The 18,855-nt window shown below is 38.1% G+C and overlaps 1 protein-coding gene across 3 annotated transcripts in view; it reads right to left on the bottom strand.

Annotated features, from left to right (window-relative positions):
- LOC133531219 (serine/threonine-protein kinase MARK2-like) overlaps nt 1-18,855 on the bottom strand; it is a 124,942-nt gene that overhangs the window by 23,161 nt on the left and 82,926 nt on the right. For 2 of the 3 annotated variants that reach the window (XM_061869358.1, XM_061869357.1), the window contains exons 3-14: nt 16,655-16,751; nt 15,036-15,184; nt 13,250-13,357; nt 12,504-12,626; nt 11,915-12,050; nt 11,499-11,634; nt 10,929-11,113; nt 9,203-9,315; nt 6,888-6,981; nt 4,375-4,482; nt 1,190-1,263; nt 408-464 (exon numbers count right to left, since the gene is read on the bottom strand). In XM_061869358.1, coding sequence (XP_061725342.1) covers nt 408-464; nt 1,190-1,263; nt 4,375-4,482; nt 6,888-6,981; nt 9,203-9,315; nt 10,929-11,113; nt 11,499-11,634; nt 11,915-12,050; nt 12,504-12,626; nt 13,250-13,357; nt 15,036-15,184; nt 16,655-16,751 — 1,380 coding nt within the window. The remainder of the gene's footprint in view (nt 1-407; nt 465-1,189; nt 1,264-4,374; nt 4,483-6,887; nt 6,982-9,202; nt 9,316-10,928; nt 11,114-11,498; nt 11,635-11,914; nt 12,051-12,503; nt 12,627-13,249; nt 13,358-15,035; nt 15,185-16,654; nt 16,752-18,855) is intronic. The other variant, XM_061869359.1, reaches the window with a different exon arrangement.

Raw genomic sequence — 18,855 nt, 5'->3', positions numbered from 1 at the left:
TGAGGCACGTTGACATTGCTAAAACTGATGATTTCTACTGTGGTTGGCTCTTCTCTTTAAAATATTGACCCCTGCTATATTGCCAGTAGAAGTAGGTACGAAATTCAGATATTGTATTCGATATCATATCTTCGCGCAATTTTATTTTCATTTTGCCACCTTTTCCTACTCAGAGAATTGATTTGCCAGACCAAGAAACAGTTGTTTGTTTGTTTTGACATACATTTGGTGATGAGTATTCGAACACCAACTATGTAACTGTTAGCTAATGATGACATATCTTCACGCATTGGAATAATTACGTGTAAAATTTTCGGAAATAGACACTTATATTACTAAATTTACTTAAAATAGCTATAAGGGGACATATTCAATTGTGTAATATTTAGAAATGAATTATATCTCACCTGCATTTGAGCGATCCGTACGGTGTTCTCTTTGATGGACGCCGAATCGATTGTGTTCTGTAAAAATAGTTATTTGTTTTACAAAGGGGCAAAGTTGTTGTTTACCCGCTCATGCTAATATGGATACCTGAACAAGCGAAAGATCCGAAATTTGAACCACAAGCGTAGCGAGTGGTTCACAAAGTTGAATCAAGACCATTGCGAAGGTTTCAAGGGACGAGGATTAAATAAATTTTGCCACCGAGTGAGACACAAAAATTATCACAAACAAAAACAATCACATCACAATCACAAAATAAAATCAAACCAAACCAAATACAAATGAACACTATTAAATATTTATCATTTAAAAGTCAATTCCATCAGCCAACATGACTAAACAATTATAATTTGCAATAAATTACTTTGCCACTCATGTGGATAAAATGCAACTTTCTTATTTGTTTTTGAAGTACCAAGAGACCCTTTACCAGCTGGTGTGGTGAAAATAAAATTATCATTTACTTCTGCGCGTTGTCCCGGCTTTTGCTGAGGCTCATGGGAGCATGGCCTCCGCAAAAATTAAAATTACAGTAAATAAATAAAAATAATATAATCATCCATAAAACCACTGCAAGTAGGACATTGAAATTTGAAACACATATTTTTCAGCCTCACAAAGAAATAATTTTCGATACTATTCCCCTTGGGGGGTCAAAATGATGCTGATAGTTTTGACGACTTCTACGCGAACGAAGTAGCTGAGGAAGCTAATAATGAGATACATAAATCTAAGTACAAACCTGTCTTTTGAAATTGGATGTGGTGGTCGTTGATGTGGACGTTGTGTTGTTGGCGGCGCTAGTGGTCGTGCCGACTGGAACCATACAACAAATTATAAGTAACATGGTTGTTCATGTTCTGTTATTAACAATACCGCTGACTGATGCTCCCGTTTAATAGTAAGTAATCGAATTCTTCATTTAAAATTGTAAGTTTAAAGACCTGAGGGCCTACCACGAACCACGTTCGACGTGTTGCCTCTCTGTCACAATAACGTACGAATTTACAAGTGCGATAGAGAGGCAACAGGTCGAACGTGGTTCGCGGTAGGCCCTCAGAGCACATCGATTGCGAGTGCGTGCGCTATAATGCTGGAGACGCGCATGCACTCGTCACGCAAGCGGTGAGTCATCTCTCATATGGATCTGTATATTACAACGCTCACGCACCCGGTGTGCACAGGCCTTAAGTATTTAATTCACGCTAAATCTGTCACTTTTGTAACAAATAAAATGTCAATTAATTTATTGTGTAAATATACTTACTGGTACAAGGGATTGTCAAAAGTCAGCGGCAGGACAGTTATTTTAACAGTGCCTACTACATCGTCATGCATTTAGAACAACATGCTTGCGTTTACTGATGATCGATCAGTTCACTTTAAAGTACCTCTTATTTATAGTACCTACTATGAAACAATTGCTTAAGTAGTATTTTATATACTGGTTTGTTGTATATTTGCTTTTTATTACGATATTATCTTTGTAAGTTTCACACGAATTGTTTTTCACAGTTAATAATATTTTTCATGATATACGGCGATTTTTACACTAAAACTGTATGTTCTCTGTAATATTAATTAGAATTATCAATGTTTTTAATCAATATTATTAACGTTTTAATTCCTAATCGCTTATTAGTATGAATTACTAAAGCAAGCATGTAATGTTACTACTAAATAAAAGAAAACAGTATAGCATACGAATTAATCGTCAGTAAAATTAAAAAAAAAACTTTTATTGACGATCAATGCATAAGCACTTTTTCTAGGTAAGGCACATCTTATAACAATTTATAAAAAATGACTCGTAGAAAGCGCTTAAATCAAATCCCAATGAAAATGAAATGATGAGAGGTTAGAATAAGCACACGCCACATTTCGTATTAGTTTTGAACGTAACTTATAAATCTTATAATAATCTACAACTATCATAATGGGAATGCCTGAAATGTTTTGGAACGTTTCTCAGACTTACAAAAAATAAGGATCTGAACAGTATTTTTCTGAAATAGATGGAGATGAAGAGACTATAAAAGCATTCATCACTAATAATTAATACATTTTCAAGTTATTTATTCCCATTTATCAAAATATACTACAAACTAGATTTAGCTAGTATAAACCGTTAGCATTTACGCCAAGCGTTGATATAAAGCATTCGGTAGCCTACGTAGTTACCTTGGTATACACAATTATCCCCTTATTCATAAACATGTACTAAAGTTACGATGCCGCTAATAATCGTTTGTCCCTTTCCATCATACCAATACGTCGATCCAAGGGACAAACGATGATCAGCGGCATCGTAACTTTAGTACACGTTTATGAATAAGGGGGTTAATGTCTACGAAAGTTGTATTAAATGCGTGTTTTCATATATCCATTATATCGGTCGCGTTTTAAACGTTTATTAGTTATCACAGTCGATAAAACATACGTCACGTTCAGTTGGGCCAGCATAACTGGCCGCTATATTATGTGTCGCGCGATAAACTATCAGCCGTATTTCTCACACTAATAAACAGAATGAGATACGCAATATTTCAAGTAATGCAAGGCCAGCTACGATGACCATATCAGAGGGTAGAGGTTTTATAAGGGATTAAAATTTCGAAACAAACCATAAGTAAGGTTAAATTAGCAGGAAAGTTTTTTCTTCAGCGAAAGTCATGTGAAAATTCTGACGTACTCAAGGTTTTTCCCCAAATTATTTTCTAATCTAACATCAAATTCAAAGAAAAAAAAACGTGACGTCACGCTTGCAGTTCCACAAGACGGCGTACATTGTTCATTTTTAGGGTGCTATGGAGATGCCATCTAGGGAAACATTTTTGAGACTCGACTTTTTATTTGAATTTGGTATTGTAACTTTCTACCCTCTGGCTGTACTGACAAGTATGTAAGTGCCAGAGCGACGGATGTTTTATCTGCAGCGATAGATGAAAGTAAATAGGTCTTGTGGTCATTGTCACAAAATTACTATAATGATCATGTAGTATATGGGCCAATCAGCTTTTTAATGTACATAGTTTTTTGGTATTTATATGTGATAATATTTAGGATATTTTAACTACTGAACTTTATTGAATATTTAATTGTATTATATAACTCTCTGCCCCTGCGAGTCTGTCCCTAATAAGGGATAACAAGAATGCATTATCATCAGCATCAGTATATAAGGCGAGATATTTAATCATCCAAATCTTTCGTAGATTCAGGCGCTACAACACCTATGTCTACAATTCGTACTGTTGGATGTCTTTAATAAATGTTTTTGATTATGTAAAATAATTAGTTGAGTTTGTTTTCCAGTTGCGTGCAAAGGTTTTTAATTATTATTATTTTGAATACATAAACATTATATTTTTTAAATTCATTTTCTGGTCTTTAAGTGTTAATCTGCTTTAAAATATGTTCAACCGAAGAAAGAGTAATATCATTTGATATAGAAGTCAGCGCACTGATGTCGCTTTTTAAGCCACCCTCGGCCATGAACCACACGCTTGTTAGCGTGCATGCTCCACACATTGGTAAAAACCGAAGCAGCTCGGCCACGACTTCGTGCGGCAGCGGCAGCGACGAGCAGCGACCATAGGTAGCAGCGAGAAATTGCGATGCAACATTTACCCCCTTATTCATAAACGTGTACTAAAGTTACGATGCCGCTGATCATCGTTTGTCCCTTTCCGACGTATTGGTATGATGGAAAGGGACAAACAATGATCAGCGGCATCGTAACTTTAGTACACGTTTATGAATAAGGGGGTTAGTTCCCATCTATCACCGCCGCGCTTCGTTGTCGCCGCCGCGCGTGCGTTCCATGGCCTCGTATGAAACGGTTCGAGTTGGATCCGATTAAAAACGCGTGTATATATAAGCTGATTGTCCCCATACGTGGTCGGGCCGCCTCGCTCGGGCACGTACCTTGCGCGCGCAGCACCTCGGCGCCGGAGCTGGCGCGGCGGCTGTTGCTGGGCCGCGCCGTGGCGCTGATGGAGCGCTGCACGCCGCGGTGGCCGGGCGAGCCCGCGCCTGCCACACCAACCACTCCGCTCAGCACGTGTCCGGCGGGGCGCGCGGCGCAACGTTAAGCTTCCGCGCGAATACGTTTGCAGTTGTATAACTCGTCCGGGTCAATTACCCGGGAGTTTAGAGTAGGTTACGCGCGGCCCGATCGCGAGTTTGTACGTTCCGCCGCACGCCCCGCTTGACGTCTACTCGATTTGAACACCGAGTCGTACGGTTCCGCACGCGGACGTTTCAATAAATATACTATTACGTATGCTCCGCCACCATATACGACTGAACTCGACACACAGTCGTATGATCAAAATGATATCAATTACAAAATTGGCAGACGATTCGATAGCAAAATATACAAAAGCCAAATCTACTCGATTTGTTTCACGATTTTAAATACAGTTCAGTTGCCTACGGAGCTACATACGAAATATATCATTGATGTATATATGCCGCAATGGCTTTCTGTTTCAATTCCTACCACATCGATAATTTCGACGTCAAATCCTACCAAATCGATTTCACACCCACACTTTTATCATTTTGCCACACACCTGCCTCCTCAAGCTGCTCATCAAAATCGTCTAAAAATATAATAATACCACATAACACACGAAACTATACAAATGAAACGTACGCTTGAAGCGTGTAGTAGATTAAGATGAATTAAACGCAATATAACCACAGACAATTGTTATTTCACTACGACGCTTAAGCGTGTAAGTAACCCACTTTAAATCACAAAAAATGCTGTATCGCTCTGTTGTGAAAGGAAAAAACACTACCCAAACAACAAATATCACCCATGGAAGAATTTCATACCATAGATCGGTTTTATTCTTTTATTTCTTTAATGTCATTTTTTACGTAATTGGTTATCTGCATCAGACTTATTCATTATACAATACAAAAATCAACTTTATGTGTATACGATAAGGTCGTAGGTATCTGTTTAGCTTTCTGCGGAAAGTTCTCGAATATCTTCCCTTTGAACGCCAGAGAGCGAAGGAATATGCCGTGCTCCGGACACCAGGCGATCGCGATTATTTAAGTGAAATAGAACTTTACGGAGTCCCGCGTAAGTCCCTATTTCATTGGCGAAGCTGACGACTGTGGCTATCGTTGGCTCCCTTGACAAGACTTTCCCATGACGTCCACACCCGTCTGTGGCAATCATAGTGTTAATTACTGCTCGCAACTCAACGTGTAAGACAAATACTCAAAAATTGCAAGTGTAAAAGAGATGGAGCATATACGCTGGGTGTGATATCTTTAGTCGAGGAGCGGAACTGCCGCCTGTGTGTAGCACGGCTATTTGATTATATATTAAAAAAATAAGTGCTTAGTGCAATTTCGACAAAGTTTCTTTGTCTATAAAGTTCAAATTATCGTGATGGGCGATGGGCTCATAATCTCTTTTGAAATAAGATTATGGTTCATGTTTCAAGTCGCTTCCCTAGTTTTTGTTTTTTCGTGAACCGATTTTTTTTTAAACAAAGAAGAAAAATACACATATTTGTTATGAGTGTTAACATTACATTAGTCTAAAATCCCGATGAGCAGTTGTGGAGCGGTGGTGTGGTCAAGGATTTCGATTTCTGTGCTACTTCATACGTTATCATTGTGACAAGTTACGACGTGGCATTGAAATCAAATTCCTCGAGTACGGAAATTAAGCACACGATTAAAACAAGCACGATGGCCCGCTATGACCCGTGAAGCAAGCGACTACTACGCCCGATTATCCTAAGCTAAGCGTTAAGACGGCCTATGTACAGCGTCGTAGTCATTATTGTTATATTTTTTATGACGATAAAGATTTATTGAACGAATATTTAGTAGTAATCATCATTTTAAAAGTACGTTTTAAACTTATGAAGGTTTAAATCTTTTTTTTAATCCATTCTTAATATCTTAGGTATCAAAATGTGTTGATCGAATTTTTTTATAAGTTTTAAGCAGATGAATTTAGATAAAGCACCTTTTTTTTAAATAATAATATAACTATTATTATCACACTTAGTCAAGTCTGCATCTGCAGTAGAAGAAGAAAAAAAACTCTTCAAAATGGGTTTGATGAGAATATTGCCATGTGTAATTTAAAACCGAATTTGTTGTTCAGCCAATGACCTACGGAACGTTTAGAATTGTCATCGGCGGAACGACTGAGTTACGTGTATCATATAATTTTTACTTTGATTTGACTGCTTCTGCTGCTGAATGCGATGTGCAGCGGTGTATAGGACCTATGCGTGTGCGTCACGTCGGGCGCTACTGTAAGATTTGGCAGCGCACCAAAAAAGGAAAGAAATGTTTGTGGGGGCCATGATTTCCCTTGTGTGCGTGGTGGTAGTGTAGTATAGTGTAGGGAAGGGAAGGGAAGGCATGGGAAGGGTAGGGTAGGGTAGGGTACGTACCCGAGTGCTGCGCGGCGGCGGGCGGCGCGGCGCCGGCGGGCGCGGCGTTGCGCAGCGACAGCGACGAGCCCGAGCGGCTGCCGTCCGACTCCGGCTGCACACACACATATGCATATACTCACATGTTTACTAAACTACTGCATTATCACGGCATATTAACCTTTTCGTCGACTATGACTAGATATAAATTCAGTACATTTCGTGCCCCACACGCCACGACTTCATATCAAGTCGGGGTTTTGGTCAGGTTTGTATACGTGCAATTTTTGACGTGGCGTTGATGACACTTTAATACTTCATTGACGTGTGGCGGCGAAAAGGTTAACCTAAAGCGTAGTAACATAAAGCGGATACGAGGAATCGTACACGGATCCGCGTACATAGGTATACGGCACGCGGATCGCATACGGTATACGAGGCCTTAAATGAGCCAAATGTAATTAACATATTCACATAACGTCATTCGTCTGCCCATATTTCACTTTCAATAATGTTATCTTCTTAAAGTCATTTCTAGAATTTAAATCGACTGACGGCAGCTTTACTTAATGTTTCACAAGAAGGCAAAGTTGTGACCCCTCGTGCTAATTAATATTGATACCCAGGCAATTTATAATTTAAAATCATCATTTATTAACCGGCCAAGAGCATGTCGGGCCACGCTCAGTGTAGGGTTCCGTAGTTACTCTTCCGTCACAATAAGCTAAACTGGAGCTTAAAGTATAGTAAATTGTTAACCAAGGGATGAAACGATACCTTTCACCCGAGTTAAACAAATAGGCAAATTTGCATAATCAGTACCTAATTAAAGTAAGTCTTTTTACTATGAAGGGAAAGCTTTTTGCGATAACTCAAAAACAGCTAAACTGATCATGTCCGCTATAGTTTTCATTTAATGTCTTTCTTAAGCTCTACTTCCACGATTTTTTTCATATTTTTTGGACCTATGGTTCAAAAGTTAGAGGGGGGGGGGACACATTTTTTTTTTCGGAGCGATTATCTTCGAATATATTCACTTTATCAAATTTTTTTTCTTGAAAACCCCTATTAGTTTTGAAAGACCTTTCCAACGATACCCCACACTCTAGGGTTGAAGCGAAAAAAAAAATTCACCCCCACTTTACGTGTAGGGGAGGTACCCTAAAAAAATTAAATTTTTAGATTTTATTGTACGACTTTGTCGGCTTTATTGATTTATATATCCATGCCAAATTTCAGCTTTCTAGCACTAACGACCACAGAGCAAAGCCTTGGACAGACAGACAGACAGACAGACAGACAGACAGACAGACGGACATGGCGAAACGATAAGGGTTCCTAGTTGACTACGGAACCCTAAAAATGAACTCTACCTACTACTACTAATGTTAGCTAAATTAGAAAAAACTAAAAATTGACATTAAAATACTTTGCCGCTCTTCTAGATAAAATGCAGCTTACTCATGATTTCATTACTATTTAAAAAAAATAGTCTTTACGAGCTAATGGGATGAAAAAACTTCAATCCGAACTTATTTCTGTAAAAATTTATGAAAATGACAAACATGTTTCTATGAAACTGTACCGTTTTCTCCTGGGTCTTGAGACGGAACAACAACAAAAACTAATAAGTAAATGCATACTAACCCAAACAAATAAAGGGATTTAAGGGGATAGCTAATAATAATTCACAGCATATGTGCGTATAAGTATTATTCACTGAGATTCAAAATTAACCCCCATATTTCGGCTTAAAATAACCGAGCTATATAGCAAAACAGCTAGAAAAAAATAAACCTAACAAATATTAAAATATTATACTCTGACTCTTTTCTCCCTCTGGCTACATTATTTAATCGATATGTAAATAAATTACCTAGACGATAAGATCCGTTACATACCTACTGAAGCCCGACCAGAATATATGATTATGATATTGTCAAGAGGGCGCTATTATTCTCATGAGGGCGCTATATAGGGTGACAGTTCAGTTTAGCATAAAAAATGTAGTTCTACTGAAATTCCGCAATATGGCGCGTAATCATATATTACTAGTCAGGCTTTACAACACAACTTAGAAAGAATTCAAATGAAGAAAAGACGCCTACCACAAGGATTTCCGTACTGACAGAGGTAGGCCTTTTGCTTTCTCTATTGCACGCGAATATCCTATATTGCTGTCCCGCTCATGATTCCCGGCACTCAATCTATGCGAGCATGACAACAATATAAATAGAGATAGCACAAGACGGGTCAATGCACGAAAAGACTTGGAAAAGACGTCTTTTCATTAGGAATTTATGAAACCGGGTCTAAAAACTACAATAAATACTCACGTCAGTACTTTTCCTGCCGAGCAGCAGATATGTGGCGAACACGTCATCGTACTTGGCTTCCGCGAGAGAATACTCGATCTCCTGCCGGTTGTACCCCAGGCACACCAGAGCCTCTGTAAACACAGACATACGTTACTGCCGTGGTTCAAACTTGTACTTTCAACTGTACGATTCAATTCTTTATTCATTCTTCACAGGTACATAAAAGGGGGGTAACTTAGTGACACTACGTCGACACTACTGCATTCAGGAAGGTAATTCTAGTTCTAGGCTTTTATACCAAAATGTTAAAAAAGGAATCCTTTCTGTCACATCGCTAAATATATTGGGAACTACTTACTGAAAGATTTTATTTTTTTTATAATGTATGCTTCTTTATAAAGTGATTTCCGATTTATATAATCCAAATTTTTCTACGAACAAAAAACTTATAAAAAATGCTCATGCTCAGGTTAGAATATTATTTAACAGTAAATTTATTTCGATATATGAAAAGCATGCTCTGTTGGAATAAATAATCGAGACTATCACATGAATTAGCAAAAAATAGTAAAAAAAGGTGACAAAACTCGTGCCAATGAATAAAAACTCTTCAAGAAAAAGGAAACACAAATAGAATCAGGCAAACTGATAAATATCTAACACATATGAAGCTATGACCACCTACCAACTTGAGCTGTGCCGATTGCGTAGTTGGCATGGAATACAAACGAATATTATTCACACAAGTCGTCGAAGTGAGGCAAAATGTACTTAGCAAAGTGTTCAATTAGTGTAGGCATTTTGCGTGAAGTAAGCATATTTTAAAACTTATTTCCAATAAGTTAGTACGTGTTTTAGTTTAGTATATTTCCCTGTTTAGCTTAAACATAATTAAACTAGCTGCGTGTTAAAAACAATATTAGTGGTACTGGAAAACTGTCAGTAAAAACCCATATTAGGTTGATTGTGAGCCATAAGTTTGGTATGAGGCCTTACAGTGATAAAACAAATTGATTAAAGTTTATAAAAGCGTTGTGATCAATTTGTGGTAAATAGAAGCTTCATATTCCGATTTGGCAACTTTATAATGAATACTAGCTACAATTATAGTACCGACAGCAGCCACAGCACCGTTATTCCATACTTACAGCTTTATAAACTCGTTCACAATTTCACACATTACCCCAGAGTATCAAGCCATACCTCCACCTCGTTCATACATAACCCATGTAGATACACAAGTTATGTGTGTAATGTTTGTGATACAAGGATAGATATACCGGGATACATTTATAGTCCCAGTAGTTCTGTTGTCAGAGTCTTATAATATAATGACCTACTGCAAGAAATAAACCATACTCCTGCAACATGTGCAGATAACTCTCCTATCAGCTCCCCTTAAAAAAACACACAAGTCCATCGTTCTCGTACTTGGTCTTTATCCATTTATCCGACACGACGATCTTTTGTGAACCTGAATTGGATTAGAAACCCTTAGAAATCGGTCTACCATAGAGCATTAAAACCATATGTATGCAACATGTGAACATTACTTACCTTTTCGCTTACGGTGCTGCATTAGTTCCATTTGTTTATCGACCGTGATTCTCCTTTAATTGCCCTCTTATCTGGCTTTTATGATGATGATATGATTCATGTTCGTCCTTCGTCTCGTCCATCTTCTAAAAAGTTCCTTGACACCTACGACTATAAAACCATACTCATGCGACATATGTACACATACCTATCCGCTTGTGGTCCTTGTAGTCCTGCTGCGGCTCGACATAGGGCCGCAGCTCATCGTCCTCGTAGCCGGTGTTCATCCACTTGTCCCGCATGATGCTCTCGAGTGAGGCTCGCTTGCCCGGGTTCAGGACGAGGAACTTCTTTAGCAAGTTTTCGCAGTCCGTTGACATGTAGAACGGTATTCTGGAATTTAAACAAATTTTCTATTAGTAACTTTCCAGGCTGTCCATAATAAAAATGCAGTTGGACATTTTGACAGCGAAATTTACTGAAAGGACATTTGACAACCTCCAATATAAACATCATCTTTCATTGGTCATACAAATTTGAGACAGAAATTCATTTTAATATTAATGGAAGAAGTCTGCCGGCGGGTTGTCCTACCGACTGCGCCAGTCAGTCACACTAATAAATTCATTGACAGTGTGATATGTATTAAGTCTAAAACATATTCGTGCTTCGAATTGGACAGCTAATGTATGTATATTTCCGTCCTTCGTTAAACGGGGGGCACGAGTTTTATCTTAGACACATCGTACACAATCAATGAGTATGTACTACTGCTTACCTGTACTTCCCACGGAGCACTCTTTCCCTCAGTTCTCTCAGAGTGGAGCCGTCGAACGGCAAGGAGCCCGACACGAGCGTGTATAGGATCACACCCAGCGACCACACGTCTACTTCTGGGCCGTCGTATTTCTTGCCTGAAAACGGTACGAAAACAGTACTAAAAATCTTGTAGAACGATAGGATAGAATCCTGTAAAAATGTTTCAAAGCCTTCATCAAATTGCAATACCAAAATAAACATCGTACAGGCGGCGCCTCCATTGGACGTGATTTTCACCAGCTGGACAAGTTTTCAGTCAGTTCAGTACTTGTAATTGAGCAAAGTCATATTGGGTCCGGCTTACTTAAATATTTTTGACGTCGCCACCAGTAGATGCCAGCATCTAGTTCAAAGAAATGCGAAAAAGCTAATAACCCTGGAAGAGTTCAGGCGCGGCGTAGGGCGGGCTGCCGCAGAAGGTGTCGAGCTTGGCGCCCGGCGTGAACTCGTTGGAGAACCCGAAGTCGGCTATCTTGATGTTCATCTCGCCGTCTAGCAGGAGGTTTTCCGCCTGGAACATAGTTTGCGATGTCAAAATAGTGCACAATCGATGAACCGGTGTCATTAATACTCATGACAAGACACGTCGCTATGCCATACGATCTGTCACGCATTGATCGAGAAGCTTAAACCGTCATCCGCATCAACAGAAGAGTTACTTCTAAGGCCTACGAATGCGAATTGTAAAATTGCAAATGCATTTTATACAAAGAATGATAAGTCAAATACGCATTGGGAATAAGTAGTTTTTGGTGTTGTCTATACCTGGGACTTGAGAAGTTAAAACCCTGCAGTATTTTGATCACCTTGAGACCCTGTGACTTAGAGGGTTTGTATCAACAATGATCGGCTAGCTATAGGGTCTCGTTTCGTCTTAGTGACGTTAAGTCCGTGTTCTTTTGACACTGCGATTAGGATCTGAAGTGGGTAACTGATGGATAAAAGCAGCTAATATGATGGTAACCTTGAGATCCCTGTGTATGATGCGCTTCTGATGGCAGTACTGCACGGCGGACACGATCTGCCGGAACTTGGCGCGCGCCTCCTTCTCCTTCATGCGCCCGTGTAACACCAGGTAGTCGAACACCTGTAACATTACAAAGCAATCTTAATATTGGTTGTACCTTCCGAAATGTCCTTTTATGTACTGTTTTATGTGATGTATCCCAAGTGTACAACATGCAGAAGAAACAACCAGGTACATTATATTAGACACACGGTGTCTGTCTCTCTCTGATCTTAACTCTTATCTCGATTGCATTGTCAGCTCTTTGTGAGCCCTGGGTACGCTACACGAAGCATTAAGCAATGTTAATATATCGATCATTGTGTTTCGAATTGAGGCATTTTTGCTGTAGTTATCATTAAATCAATCTGGGTTGAGATTGCTGACTGCTTTGAAATTGAGATTTCCCAGCGGAAATCAGAAATAAAATGAGCTACTACTTTGACAGCCACTTTAAGTCTAGGAGTATAATTAAAATTGTATTTATTCGGACATTGCAATTAATCGTCTCCCATAGACTTTATAGGCCAATCGTGATGATACATCTACTAGATACTTACAATTAACCTTTTAAACGCTTAGAATTTATCATCGAGCGAGCTCGTGCCGCCGCCGATACAAAGTTACACGACGTTACATGAAGTTTTGTCTTATTTATCAGACTGCGGCGTTAAAAAGGTTAATGAATCTTTGCTAGTACTAACCTCGCCTCCCGAAGCGTACTCCATGACCAAGTAGAGAGTCTTCTCCGTTTCGATCACTTGGAACAGCTTCACAATGTTCGGGTGGTCCAGCATCTTCATTATCCGCACCTGGAAGATGTACAGAATACGTGTTCAATTGTGGCTCAATGTTAAATTAAAAAGCATAAAGGCTCATTGCAAGAGATACCGTAACAATGTTGAGGTTTTTGCAAGGCTGATAAATGGTACATAGTAAATGGCTGGCACATGAGGTCTTACATTACATAAATCCATCTTAAGGCTGCAAATCATCAATGTACAATCAAAGAATTCTATTTCTGTGCCTTGTCAGTTACCTATAATATGAAAGCCGCTAAGAATCTCATTATATTGTCACTTTAAAACTTGTGTTCAAATAGTTGAATAATAGCATACGCTTATACAGTTTATATCACCCGATTTAAGAGGATAGTTAACTATACTGAAATACATAATAATATACATCGTACTAAACTTTAGTTAAAACCGCAACAATCCACAAAGACAAAAGAATACCAAAGCGCAATCTTTGAAATAATATTATGTTATTCACAGATATGTTATTCAGTACGCAAGCGAAAACTCAAAGCTGTATCAGCAATAACAAGTTGGGTTTTGGCAAGCCAATGTTGTTGTTTGGCGTAGGACGATTTAGTAATAAATCTTAAAACTAAGTAAATTTGAAATGGTCATACCAGGTAAGTAAACAATTCGCTATCTTCATAGCTAGCATCGTTTAGGATATGGTGGTTTTATTTATATAGGCTGCACGCAAGCAACCTCATGGCAAGTGTACACTGACGAATGAAGCCGAGGCTCTGCTGATAAAACTAGTTTAAGGAATATGTTACTTCTATTCGGATTAACATTCAACTACAGATCCAAACTCTATTTGAATTTGAATTTTTCAATGTAAGTATTAAGTTTAATTCTTTGTACTTCAAAAGTCACACATAAGACATATAAAAAGTGCTATATTTTTCTGTACAGGATAATATTCCTACTTCCCAAGAAATAATAGCTAAATAATAGCAAACTTAAATCCCTAAATAATCCACAAATTCTCTCACTACCAGCAAGAAATTCAGACCGCAAAACGTAATCCTCTGTTTAATTCTATGTATATGCTCATATGAAGGACCGCCGAACATAGCAAAACCTTACTAAACTATACATAAATTGCTGTACCTACATCAAAACAATTTCGTGTGTTTTGCTCATACTTAGGCACATGAATAAGACCCGCGCGTACCCTTTTTACACAAGAAAGGAATTTATAAATTAATCTTAAATGGTATCCAATATACGAACTGCAGACGTTGAAAATAGTTAGTCCAATGTTACTCAGTAACTATAGTCTAATTTGTATCCTAATTTCCAAATAAACAACAATCCTTGATCTGCATAAGGCATATGTCACGTTTCAGTAGTCACGTGAGGGGAGACTAAAGCTCACAGACACAGAGAATGGAGCGTCGAGAGAATGGATGAAGATCGGAATGTGAAAAAGGCGTACCTGAGCCGCATAATACCTCCACGTTCTGTCGGACGCCCCTGGAATCGCTAGAGCGGCAGCTGCTGGTGGCGGATCTGAGCGAACTCCCGAGTCAACAATTGACGAGTAGTAGCAAAAGACCGAAAAAAAGTGGCGCTGTCTTGAGTCGGAAGCAAAGTCTCATTTTGGGTCACTGAGCCAACGGAGTAAATAGGTAACTAAGTATACGTGTAGTAAGTACGTTTGCAGTGAGACGGCAAAAAGTGGTCTCACCTCTCTGAAGAGTTTCTGCAGCGAGCCAGGATTAAGCTGTGTCTTATCGATGATCTTGATGGCAACCTCCTTGCCGGTGGGCACATGCTTGGCGAGTTTCACTTTCGCGAAGTTGCCTTTGCCGATAGTCTTGAGTAGCTTGTACTTTCCTGGAAAAATAGAAACATAGTTTAAATACTGATCTAAAACAGTAATTAAAAATAAATTCTATCGAACTGGAAAGTTCATGTATACTCGAGAATAATAGAACCAAAACGTTTCGCGGATGAAGAGATTTCATGTTTACACGAGATAGTCTATGTCGTTGACAATAGTCACTGTACTTTGAAAATCTAGTATATATGTATACCTTAATAGCTCTTACTGTGTCCATTCAAAAGAAACTTTCTTTGATACATTTTTAACAATTAAAAAAAAACAACTTACTACAAAGAAAATCTTTGATAATAATAGCCATTGGACAGTAACCCGCTGAGTGTAATTTGAAAAACATTTTTCTAATTTTTACACGAGTTCAACAGTCGCTGACCCTCAAAGTATACACCCACATTAATTCCGCAGCAATACTCTGTGAAAGGTCGAACCCTAATCGCGAATACCCTTTTTCATTCGTCAAACATTCATCGTCCCCGAAGGCATCTCGGGTCAAGGACGGGATTCATCTTGTCGTGTAAACTTGTATTGACAGTTACAATTTGTTGCTTGCAAATATTCTCCAATACTAATAAGTTGTCGCACGGAAAAGCGATGAATGATTGAATATCAAGCGATGGTTTAAATTAGGACCAATGTGTGTTTGATGTAAAACCTTTTCGTTTTAGATTCGTTAAGGTGGCTTCATAGAACAGAGTTTTTGAGAAATCGTACTGATCTTCGTACTGATCTGACTTACTTAGATCATAATATCAAAAAATGTATTAGCGATCTTGAGGATTTTCTCTAATGACTTCATCGATTCGAATCCAGATTTTTGACTACGGTCAATAGAGAAAAAAACACGAAGAAAGGTCTAACCCGCACTTTAAAAATTTGTAACATTTTATGCACAAAAGCTAATAATATGAAAGATGCTTCTAACATTGGGCAAATTTTTTTTGTTATAACCTACAACAAATTAAAATTCAAAAATGTGATATCCACGGTCCTTAGCACGCACATCCGTCTAACTCACACATACGCTCAGTGAGAGTGAGAGAAGAACCCGAACCTACGGGGCTTCAACTACATAATCAATTTTTTTCACCTGTGTTTGGAGATGTCTAAATAGTTTTTTTTTTTTTTTTTTATAAATATTTCAATAGTTATAAATAATAAACGCCATCCACAAGCTGCAAAACTCGTATTAATCCACCCGCCCGCAGTGCGCTCCCTTAATTTTATTTCAAATCGCGATCTCGAGGAAGAATGTCTTTGAAATTGAAGATAACTGGTATATTTTAAACTGGTTTTGTTGTTGTTGTTGTTGTTGTTATTTATCTATTTACTAGGCTATAGTCCACACACCTGAATATGAGCGTTAAGATCATCGACTAGAGGGTCAGATATCGACGATCGGCGAGTATGATGAGATGAGGAAGGTTTCGAAAAGAGTGTTTTATAAGATGATAAGTTGATCTTACCAATGTGCGGTTCCTCGGAGGCCCTAGATCGCGAGGAGACCCGTACGCTGCCGGTCGCCGAGCCCCCGCCAGCGCCCGCGGACGACTCCGATGCGCTCTGAAACAGAAAAATACACCCGTTAATTCAAGAACCTTGAGTATAAGTTCATCCAGTTGAGTCCAGTTATGTAGTATTATGAATTTAAAATACATCCCGATATTTGAACCCTTGATAGCATTCGTGATCAAGCTTTGTCCAATATGTAATAAAGCGAGTTTTTGGAGTGTTTATTTTATACATTAATACGAAAAGGTAAAGTAAAGGTTCTCATGCCAAAATTTCACACGGTATTAACCTTAATATCGGTCAAGGGACCCAAAATTCTCTCAAATTCCCAATTTTCACAAAGGGCCAACAAACATGAGTTATCTTTACCGGCCACGCGACCTGAATCCCCTATCTTAGTTAAGGTTCACTCAAAGGGTGACCAGACGACCAGTTTTTACTCTGAAATGCCGCATATTAAAAACTAATTTCTTTTACAAGGGAAATTCTTCATATTTGGAACTAGAGGCCAAATCATTTGCAAAAAAATATTTGTTTTTGATAATGACAAAGCAAATTAAGGCGCAGGCGCAGGCGACTTTTTGGCTGATGATGAAGTTATGGCAAATTTAAAAGTAGGTAAGTGTCATAACAGACCCTCCAACCAGATCGTCAGAAATTTTGTTTAAAAATCAGGGATTCCGTTGGTGCTTCAAAAATAAATACGTGGTAACCCTATTTTCAGGCCATTGACCCGAGGAAAACGGGGTCCGGCAAAGGAAATGTTTCCTTTTAGGTGCGAACCCGTTTAAGACCGGGAGTAAGTTTTTGCCATAAATTTCTCTACTGGTTTTTAAGGTAACAACGCTCGGCCACTTGCCCAATGTTTAAGGAAAGTATTTTTTGAACTGTATTTCCTCATGGTAAGCGGGCTCGAAATTGCATATGTTGCCAACTTTGAGGACTGACAAGGATAAGTCAGTAATAACGCTAAAAATATATATAATTATTGTAGTCTAGTAGTTAATACATAAAAACAAATGAAAAATATAATAAACGCACACCAAAATATTAAATTAACTACTTTGATTTGTTCCCTTAGTAGTTTAGCTTAAATGAAATACTGCAACCACCTCGATGTTTATAGTTTCAAATAAATAAAGAAACCTAATTCTATTTACACCTTTCCACGCGTGATTAGTTACACACGTGTTAGTTTACCTACACATTATTAGTTCAAGTTTTTTTTATTTAATATATATATTGTATATTTTTATTAAATCAGTTTTTTATTGGTTATTGTTTAGTTAACTTATTTTCATATATAATTATATAATATTATTTTCTATCTAGCTATCCATTACCAGACGGAAAATAATATTAGTGTTAAAACTTATTTTAGTACTACGTCATATGCACCTCATTATGCAGTAGAAAGAAAAACTTTCTTTACCAAACGGTAATGGCGTTGCCACCAAGTTTTTCAATTTCCACAGTATCGTAAGCTAATGACGGGCCTTAAATAACTAATGCTGTTAGTTATTTCTGTAACTTGACCTTCGCTGCTGATTAAGGGACTTTGACTTTTATATTATTAAAGCTCCAAACTTTCTGGGTTTTTATTTCATTCATTTAGGAATAACTAATATAAGTATGCTTCATTAGATTTCTGAATTTGAGTGAAATATTATAATCATTTTTGGTCACAGATTGGAAAACGCCTATTAGCAAAAAAACTAAGCTTGAACATTGAACGATCAAGATTCAAGATTGACAAGATTTTTTTTTATATGATCTCTAGCCAACAGCAACACTAATCTACATTATAAAATGATTCAAGCTTCAAATCTACATATACTAAACAACATACCTACCTGAACTACTAGCTGTAAATTAAACTTGAACGAATACCTTATTACAGTGATTACCCATTCAATTTTGCGTCAAAAGCGACAAATATTAAAAGCCTTGATTATTATAATGCAAAATATCCTCAGAGACCGATCGTGAAACTACAACTGATACAAGCGTTAAGATACTTCACTCGGTTACCTGTTATTCTTGGGTGCAATGTATACGAGAATAGCATGTATAATATGCCGAGCTAGGACTGAGATAAAGATAACACTAGGTACTTCATACGTAAGAGTTTTGTAGGGCTTCCTTCACGGACATG

Source organism: Cydia pomonella, chromosome 24 (genome assembly GCF_033807575.1).
Source record: "Cydia pomonella isolate Wapato2018A chromosome 24, ilCydPomo1, whole genome shotgun sequence".
NCBI lineage: Eukaryota > Metazoa > Arthropoda > Insecta > Lepidoptera > Tortricidae > Cydia > Cydia pomonella.
This window is presented reverse-complemented; position numbering and strand designations above follow the sequence as displayed.